Source organism: Perna viridis, chromosome 10, assembly GCF_037379345.1.
Source record: "Perna viridis isolate PV_CMFRI_1.1 ecotype Kerala chromosome 10, ASM3737934v1, whole genome shotgun sequence".
NCBI classification, from domain to species: domain Eukaryota; kingdom Metazoa; phylum Mollusca; class Bivalvia; order Mytilida; family Mytilidae; genus Perna; species Perna viridis.
The window spans coordinates 32303188-32312812 of record NC_142454.1 but is presented as its reverse complement, the minus strand read 5'-3'; the positions used below and the strand labels follow the sequence as shown (position 1 = coordinate 32312812).

Below are 9625 nucleotides of genomic sequence, written 5' to 3'. Positions count from 1 at the left end.
TTATTAATATAGAAAGTTTCATTTCCCCATGTGCACTGGGTATAGTTTGAAGATTAAATTCTGCGCCCTGTAAAACTGTAAAGAGACATACAGACATAGTGAAAACAAAGGGGTCCGTCTCGACGCATGTCCCTTATATCAAATGCGCATCTAGAATATTCCGCTGAATATCACGCACATTGACTGAGAAGCGTTAACTTCCGCATGCCCCTTTTACCACCTTTCCTCCGTTTTGATTTTTTATTAAGGCAAATGCATCAGCGCCTTTTTTACTTGTACTTTTTTATTTGATTACATTCCGAGTAAAAACATTTTGGTTGCATTCGAGACTCCAGCGCAAAAGTGCTCATTTGTTCAAACCATAATTCCTTATGCTGTACGTGTACGTGTGTAGATGTAGTCTTATTAACGTTATTTCAAAATAAGGTCATCAATTAGGACATAAAATTCCATATATTAAAGAAAATTACAAAATAAAATAAAATGTTTAACCAAATGCGCATCCCAGCTGTGCTTTGATTTAAATAACAAAGTAACTCAGTTATGTATTCAATCCACGTGTTTCATCACGTGTTGATTTATGTACATGGTTTAAACACTCAAAATGGCTAGTTCGGGGGATAAAAGTGTTATTAAAGACTTGGAAAAAATATCAATATTTCGGATAGATGGTTCTGAAGTTACAGCGAGTGATGTACTCCCCCAGGAGCAGCAATCCTATACTTTACTTGTTTTTCTCCGGAACCTGGCATGAATAGCATGGTAAGGTATTTGCCTGGGTGAGGGTCTGTAGGAGCGAACAGTCATTTTTTTTTTGAAAACTTTCCCTTAAATAACGTTTTCTTATTTCACAAAATGAGAAGCACTTTGGGTGTTGTTATTTGACCAGTGTAAGTGTCTGTTACTTAAATTAACACTGATCAATGCTTGTGCAACAATGTTGGCATTCCCCCTTTTTATTTACATATCTTAAAAAAATATCAATATTTATAAATTCATGATCTCCTTTCCGAATAATTTTTTTTCAATTTTGCATGACAGACACTTCATTCCCTCTGCTTTGAGGTGACGTGCAGAAAAAGGTAATTAAATAGCGAAGCGAGGCGAAATCAAATTGGGGGGGGGGGGTCGTATTTGGTCATCGTCGCTAACGAAGAAGGTGCTAACTGTTTTACTGGCAACATTAAGATAAATAGCAAAATGTTTTGCAGAAAATTTCCCACGTTTTTGTTTTTGTTTTTGTTTTGTTTTGGTTATTATTATTATTATTTTTTATTTTTTTTTTTTTTGGGGGGGGGGTATATAGTACATGATATTTTCAGCTTCACTTTAATGAGATTATACTTACAAAGTCGTAGGAAATTTTCTTTTCAAAATTTTGCTAATTATATTTATGTTACATGTAAAAAAGTAGCACCTTCCATAAAATGATATTATTGGAGTAACTATTCCTACCTTACAGTCAGATGAAGATTCAGGCTTTCCAACAGATCGAGTCAACCTTGACTGAAAATGGTACGAGGCTTGTCTTCATCGGCAGCTCATCTCCAAAGCAGACGACAGAATTCCTAGAAATTGCTACAGTTCGTGTTTCCAAAGACTTGTATTCAGACCCACAAGTCGGACTGTATAAATTGTTTGCTTTGAAGAGTGGTAGATTTCGTTCTCTTGTGATGCCTATATTTTCTGGTTTGAAGAAATACGGTTTTAAAGGCGTTAAAGAAGGTACGTATATTCGTCATATATACTATGTAAATCTTCCATTTTTAACTTTTTGTGTTCAGGTAGACATACTTAACATGCAGATGGTGTATCCGCAGATTTGATACTGAATAGAAGCGACATAATGTTCGATCTTGCAATTGGCAAATTACCAGAATAATAAGTTATGAAAATCTGATTTTGATGCTAGTTGCCTCTAATAACTCAATTTGTAGATTTAAGTGTGATTCTGTTGGAAAATTTTGGTGGGAAGTTTTCCCATACTTTTTTTAATAAATGTCTGCTATTCCATCTCTCACTGGAATTTTTATTTTTTGAAAACATATCGTACTATTTTTGTTCAAAACATAACTCAAGTAAAATAGACAAGTACAGTACTTATGTGCAGTCCGCAGTTTTTCACTACATGACACTTTTATTTTGTTTTTGAAAGGAATTCGTCTTGGAATGGAAACCAGTCATTTAGCAGGGGACTCTTGGCAGCAAGGAGGAACAGTTATCCTGAACAAAGATGGTAAAGTTGAATATGTGGTGAGTTTTTATGTATGTTTAGTAGAGGAGCCGAAAATTCCGGAAGGGGAACTGGCCTGAGTAGGGGACCACTTCTTCGATTTACATTTTTTTACTATAATCAACAAAACTTTTCGAGAAAAGAGTGAGCGGGGTCTACCTTTGATGTTTTGTTCAACTCGATACATTCCCATGATTACCACAACTTTGACAACTAGTTGTGGTACTAGTTAGTATTCCAGTTTATATTAGCTTGCAGAAGAGACGAGACTTCTTCAAAAGTTCTCTGTTTAGGGTAGAGTACCAGTACCCACATTTCCTCGGATTTAAAATAAAAAACGTAAACGTGTATCAGGGTTCAAATGAAAATAAAAAAGCATCAAATCCTACACCATATTATTTAGATACACAAATACCCAAAATATGGAATGGTGGCGTATTCCAGTCCGTCCTAACAAACAGTACTTTCACTTAGTCATACAAGCAAGATTTCTTTTTTATCTGCAGCATGTTGAAGATCACCCTGCAGATTGGCCTCAGATGGAAAGTGTCTTACCGTTGGTTGGAATCAATGACTCATCAATAGATTATAAGAAAGCTGTAGATGATTGGCTAACAGCTAGAGACCAAGTTACTCAAAAGTCATAGCATAATGTTTCCTTTTTTCGAATTTGAGTTACTTTGTTTGATATTGAATTTAGTTACTTTTCTGCTTTGCTTGGGGTGATCATGGTTGTGTCCCGTCTGTTTTTTACTACGGCCACTTGATTTAGTTTGACAGAAGCTTTATTAGGTATGCCATATCGTGCGTGAAGCAACATCAGCTTCCTGTTTAACAAGATTATTTATGTTTTACGGTATGGTTACTGGGGTACTGTACTCAGTTTTTCTAGAGTACTAGAAATTACGCATTTAAGCCAATAGTATGAATGATACACGTGTGTAAATTGTCTTAGTTTGTCTTAATTGTTTGACTTCAAACCATTCATTTGTCATTGTGTTCAGTTGCAAGATTTTTATATCCCGGTAAGATGTTGGACTATTTGAATATTCAGTCTATTTATTAACAAATATCGTAGGGTTTGTGTGGAGTAAGTCATACTAACATCTAAGCACGTGTACAAAACAATACACAGAGGAGACATCCTCTGAAATCTCGATGCACTCTGAACCTGTATAAACCAAATACATGATCAAACCGAACAATCCTTCAGTTCTATGAGGGTTTGATTTACACAGGTTTTACTCTAATAATAGAGAGAACTGACTGTATGAAGGTTGACCATACAAGACTGAGAGTCCATGGTCTGCCTGATGCTTTTGTCAGATTCTGTTTTATTACAGTAAAAACAGTGATGAAACAGGGAAAGTGATATAGGCTACAATACTGAAATGAATTGGACATACAATTAGCACACATGTAAGGCTTGGAATGCAACTGCAAATACATTAGTTTATACAGTGAAACCGGTCTTAACTGAACCCTAAATAAAATGGAAACCTGTCTGAACCAGACATTTTACCAGACATTTTCTGAGATCATTTTACAAATCAGTTTCAATGCATTTAGAACCTGTGTAATCCAAGCACCTACCATCCTGTCTACAAGGAGATTGGTTTACACAGGTTTCACTGTATATAAAATTGTTTGTCATACTATTTTTTAAAAAAAAATTTATAACACATGAATACTTCTGATCAGAGATAAAAGCATCTAAAAATATGCAAATATATCTTATTGTGAGTTGTCATACTATTGTTTTGTAAATTAACTGTAAACTGAAATGTTCTAGTATGAACTGCTGGTAACTGTGTTTATGACAATGCATAGATGTACATGTATGAATCTCTTTGTGGTCATGTTATATTCAAAATTTATTTCAATTTGAATTAGAAAAATAATAGTATTTTTCACAGAAAGTACAGTAAATTTAACCAATAACCTTCTACAAATCTGACATTTTTATGTGGGATATCATTGATTTTGCATTAATTTTGTGGGAGTCTTCCCCCCACCCCCACGAAACATGGGAAGGTTAACAGATATGGTTTCAGTTTACTTTGAAAAAATATTGGATGTTTTGAACACTGTTATAAATTTTTGAAGTTTTTTATTAATTTGTCTTGATACTGGTACATATATATGCAACTTGCAAACTTCACAACAAAGAATATCATCATGTGTATCACTCATAAGGCTGCTCGTCGACACTTAAAAACTACCAACCTATATAAATGCTGGAAACTATCCTCCAGTTTGTTTGTTTATTGGGGTTTAACGTCCGAGCAGCAATAGTTCAGCTATATTCAGACTATCCTTCAGGAATATCTAAGGAGGGATTTAAGAATTGTAAAGGCTTTTTTTACATCTTTGTTAATTTCCAATTTTAATTCAAGATTGTATCTGTAGTTTATAAACAAGTGAAATTAAAATTTGTGTCTGAGTGTATGTTGATTACATAATTTCAATTACCCTGTCATGTTTACGGCAGCCATAGTGGTAACGAGGTAGATTTTTAAGATTTGGAGAAAACTATGCATGTTTGCAACAACTGGTCTGCTTCCATGTGTTTTTTTGTTGTTGTTTGTCAAAAGTATTGTCACCTTCACTTAAACAAGATCTTGCATGCTATATCAAACAATACTCAGGCTAGACCATTTTTGACAAATTAAGTCATACATTAAACAGTAAGTAGATAAGCCAGGAACCTCAAAAGGGGAGACATGGTATAAATCTTCATGCAAAAGCAATATTCCGAATATCTAAGCATTCCCTCAAAAAGATGCTGAGAAATATGTTGCAGAATGTGTAACGGAAAGATAAGGTGATTGCAATAAATATATGTCTACTCTTCAATGTGGCTACAATATCTGTGAAAGGGTCATGTCATCTTTTAAATACATGTATATGTACAAGCAGCCAAATCTGACCAAAACACCATCGACAAGGTCACTGAAAATCATGAAATATTTAATCAACAATAAATTTATGTTCAGTATATAACAATGTCATGGCAACATGACAAATTTCATTTCATGAAAAACCAATATTACAGACATAATTTAAATGGAAAAAAAATATATTGTACAGCATAGCACTAGACTTGTTCGAAATGTCATGCCTGGATCCCATTTCACCATCTATTCTACTGGATTTTATGCAAATTTTATAACTGGATCCTTGTCCATCAACTATTCTACTGGATTTATGCAAATGAAGTCAGTAACCATGTGGTGCATTAGAAGATTTACCTGTAGAAATATGAAAGAAACATGATTTACTAACATGGTTTGCAACAAATAAGTAATACATCAAAGAAACTGGTATTTTCAAAATTGCTTTTACTTTACCTCAGGAAATCATGTCACCAGAGGCCAATCCAAGGGAAGGAGGTGGAAAACCCACATTTGCTGGAAATCTTTGTTAATTGTACACAAATTTGGGAATAAATGAGCAAATTAAGACCTGGAAACCCCATTTGCTTTTACTCCCCTTCCAAAATCTCTCATTCCTCCATCCACACCTTGAGGCATCCCCTAGCATTAGCACATGCCTTAGGCAAAACGTTTCTAAATTGCAACATAGAACTTTCCAATGATAGTGATGGGATTCATATAATTGGATATTGGTTGGCTGGAATCATCAGAAAAAGGGGAGGTAATTTGCATTCTCTAAGCATTATCATATAGAAAATTTATAAATTACTTTCTTAAACTATAGACAATACGAGAAAACAATTTTAAAAATCAGGAAAAGATACAACAAATATAGAGCAACATGCAAGAGGGAGAAATAAATTCCATTAAAAACAGAAAGAGAAGTTACACGAAAAGAGAGTACAGCCCTCATGCATGAAGTTCCTATCTATTACATCATGAAGAAAACATGCTAGCAATGACCAGACCTAAACATTTCATGCATAACTACACACAGGTATCCTTTCTTTTTCAATCAAGGGGATAGTGGGCCTGGATAACTGAAAAGATAATTGTACCCTACTTCCCCAAAAAGATTCAAATAAGTGGTTGTCTGAGTTCCAGAACCCTCAATTTCTGACATTACTTTCTGTCTTCCATAAGTGGACCATTGATATCCAGGACTATCTACTCTTGAAAGTGAATCTTGACCCCAGTTCTCCCTTTTTTTCACATGACAAATTCATGGGTTTTCAAATTTCATCTGAGTCAATATATCCTCTATTCCAAGTACACAAGTATGTTGAAAATTTTCAACTTAAGCCATTCCTGCATGAAAAAAAAAAAAACATTGCCCTTAATTTGTCCAAAAACAAAAATTAACAAAAACCACAGCACAGGTCTTATAAAATCTTCAATTTATTCATAACTCCTTACCATGCCTTTTAAAAAGATCCTATTTGAAAATACTTAGAAAAGATACAGCTAAAAGTTTAAAACTGCTCTGAGGCTTTTCATTACTAAAAGTGGTTGAAAGTCACTTTGCTTTTATTAATTATAACTTTAGGAATAGAAAAAAAAATATTGCCTATTATTACTAGAGGGAATTTGCCCATATTTAGTAACGGTAATGATCGTGTATCATCTGACTCATTGAAATAAAGACAAGGGATAAAGATACAATTGGAAGTTTTTTTCACTATTACAGACAAATTAATATCATTTTTCTTTTACAAAAATCCAAGTTTTGTGAGATTAATTAGAAGTATAATGTATCAACAAAATGAATTAAGGCCCTTTAAAGCTAACTACTTGGTTCTAAGGCTGTTTTTTTTTTTTTTCTTTTTTTTTTAAAATTTTATTAAAAAACAAAAAAACAAACAAACAATGAGGGACAGAGGCATCTCTTTTTTTCAAAAACTTTTTACTGCTAGAAAAAAGTGCTGAAGGATTTTTTTTACATTCATAGACAGAAACAATGAGGGAGATGTTTTTTATTTATTTTTAATTAACAAATATGTCAATAAGGATAGGTAATGAGGCATTCTAAAGAGAGAAAAAGGGAGAGCCTGAGAACCAAATAATTAACTTTGTATAGCCTATGCTGCAAGGATTTGTGCAGGTAAACCTAGCATTTGACTGTCTATATTTTCAGAAGTTTGAATCTATTTTGAACTGTTCTAGCTTGTAGTACCACACGATGGATTATTTTAGAGGGTGTAAAATTGGACAAATTTCAAGCAGAAAAGTATATGAAGAATTTTGCCATTCTAATTTTGATGGATGCCAAGTGAAGCAATAAGTTCTTAAGCCCAGAATAAATATTCAGTGGAATTTTTTTTTGTGTTTTGAGACAGACAGCTAAAATACGCCAAAATTATCACCACACAAATGACTATGGTAGAAACCCAAAGCTGTTCAAATACATTTTCTCTACCTGCTCTGATTCATGAAATTTTTTTAAAATTCCACAATTTGTGATTTTTTTTTAATTACTCAAATTCATAGCGATGTAAAGAGAATTCAGGATGGACGAATCTTCCAAAATATAAATGAAATGTGGTACATTAAGTAAACATTAAAAATGACGTTGGTAAATTGGGAAACTCAGTATGAAATATATAACAAATGTGAGAATCAGAGAAATAGAATCGCACATGGAAAGCACTTAATTATTGTATTTTTCCTGCCTAAAAATATGATTACTAATAGCTTGCATAGAAAACTATATTCATTATAATAATAAAAAAAACAAAACATATTTCATTACCTCTTAACAAAAACAAGGCTTTCTATAAACAGTCAAATACATGTGACCTGGGGAGGACCTGTGTATTACACAACACCACACAGGGAATTTTACCTGTATAATAAGATCCATAGGAATAAGTTGATTGTTGTGTGGTGTATGGTGGAAAAAAACCTGTAAATTTACCAAAGTTTCTTTATAAATATTATTGAAAGTTGTTAACAGCTATTCTTTCTTGTGATTTCTTTTAAAAAATTATTTTAGGCAAGACAGAGAACATGTTTGGTGGGAAATAATATTGTGTTTTATGCTACAAATTATGAACCGGGCCCCAGTGCCACGAAAGTTAAAAAATTCTTAAGTCTGAGAATGTTTTTTCTTTCATGGTAACTCAAATCAAAGTCTTTGAAATGAATGACGTCACAAACAATTAAGTATTTTCTTAGACTTAAGTTTTGTGGCGCTGGGCCTGCTTTAATACCATAAAAAAATCAAACTGCAATAAAATCACAATTTTTTTTTTCAAACCAAATTAGTAATACAAATATGATGAATAAAAAAGCTTCGAGTTGTCTTTTTCAACAAGCTTAAGCAATTCTGCTTGTAATTCAGGAGACAGATAAATAGGTAAATCAGTTGAAATCACACAGTATAACCTACCTGTATTTATACTAAAAGTGTTACCAGTTCATTTCAAATTGCCATGATAGTAATCAACATGTTGTTTCCATTGACAAACCTGATGAAATGCTAGGAATACATAAATGAATTGCATCTTTACTAAACAAATGGTGTGATTCCCAACTCATCTTTTTTGATTAGATAAACCAGAACTTTTGGTCAGCAAAAATGGACAAATGACAAGAATCACTTATTAAAGTGCTTATTTTTTTCACCCAAAGAGACAGTAATGTCTACTAACCTGCCTGGTGTTGTACAGAATTTCCCTGTTGCCCAGGTAACAAAGAACTTGTAGGTACATATCCACTACTTGTATGCCCAGCTATTCCTAAAAATATGAATAAACACTTCAATGTATTGGCACATTCTCCTTGTTTGTGAAAAGATTTTGAAACTATATTTGAAGCTATATGGGTGGCCTCGAGCTGACAATTTTCATCCTGATGGGTTTGCTGACTCTTTGAAATATTCACCACATGCATTCTCCTTATATTCTATCCTTACTTCATGTACTAGATACAAAGTTTTGTGAAAGTCTGTTCAGCAGTTTAAGAGGAGTTGCCATGACAAAAAGAGGACTAACATACCATAATATCAAAATATCAAATCCTTCCATAGATTTAATTTAAACACCAATCATAGTTTTATTTTATATGTATTTGTGTGCATAGTTTATATACTGGAAGATTTCTTGAACAATCCAAATTAAAAATATTCAATAAAAAACTTCAAGATCAAGAATGATCATCTGGTATTTCTTCAGTAATATAAAATAGTTGGCTCAAGGTCCAATCCTACATCTTTTTTTGTTCACTCCAACGGCCATGAGTACTTTAGTGTCCAGAAACTCTGAACTACTGTGAAAGTACTTTAATTTGTGGATACAAATTTTCATAGATTAGGAAAGAAACTTTGTGGATTCTTGAATTTGTGGTTTTGAGGTTTTCAGTATACACTTCAATGGATATCTCCTTTTCATTGGGAACCAAATTTCGTGGTTTGGCCTTCCCACAAAAACCACAAAAATTGGTACCAATAGTACTTTCA

At 33.2% G+C, this 9625-nt stretch overlaps 2 protein-coding genes across 3 annotated transcripts in view; one reads left to right on the top strand and one right to left on the bottom strand.

Moving 5' to 3' along the window:
• The first annotated feature begins 564 nt into the window (after nt 1–564).
• On the top strand, nt 565–4677 carry LOC148605423 (peroxiredoxin-like 2C). The gene is made up of 4 exons (XM_088547684.1): nt 565–762; nt 1463–1725; nt 2156–2253; nt 2740–4677. Exons 2-4 carry the CDS (start codon nt 1467–1469, stop codon nt 2878–2880), a joined length of 498 nt encoding a protein of 165 aa, XP_088403810.1. The 5' UTR covers nt 565–762; nt 1463–1466; the 3' UTR covers nt 2881–4677.
• A 509-nt stretch (nt 4678–5186) lies between these two features.
• Nucleotides 5187–9625, bottom strand: part of LOC148605422 (uncharacterized) — a 29298-nt gene continuing 24859 nt past the window's right edge. Inside the window, exons 15-17 of one of the 2 annotated variants that reach the window (XM_088547681.1) lie at nt 8820–8906; nt 8012–8071; nt 5187–5484 (exon numbers count right to left, since the gene is read on the bottom strand). In XM_088547681.1, coding sequence (XP_088403807.1) covers nt 5453–5484; nt 8012–8071; nt 8820–8906 — 179 coding nt within the window. In that variant the 3' untranslated portion in view covers nt 5187–5452. The remainder of the gene's footprint in view (nt 5485–8011; nt 8072–8819; nt 8907–9625) is intronic. The other variant, XM_088547682.1, reaches the window with a different exon arrangement.

Excerpts from the sequence above, each read along its gene's own strand:
- LOC148605423 (XM_088547684.1), top strand. The coding sequence starts at position 1,467 with ATGAAGATTCAGGCTTTCCAACAGATCGAGTCAACCTTGACTGAAAAT. Across the intron at positions 1,726-2,155 it reads TTTTAAAGGCGTTAAAGAAG|GAATTCGTCTTGGAATGGAA; the intron begins GTACGTATATTC and ends TGTTTTTGAAAG. Across the intron at positions 2,254-2,739 it reads ATGGTAAAGTTGAATATGTG|CATGTTGAAGATCACCCTGC; the intron begins GTGAGTTTTTAT and ends TTTTATCTGCAG.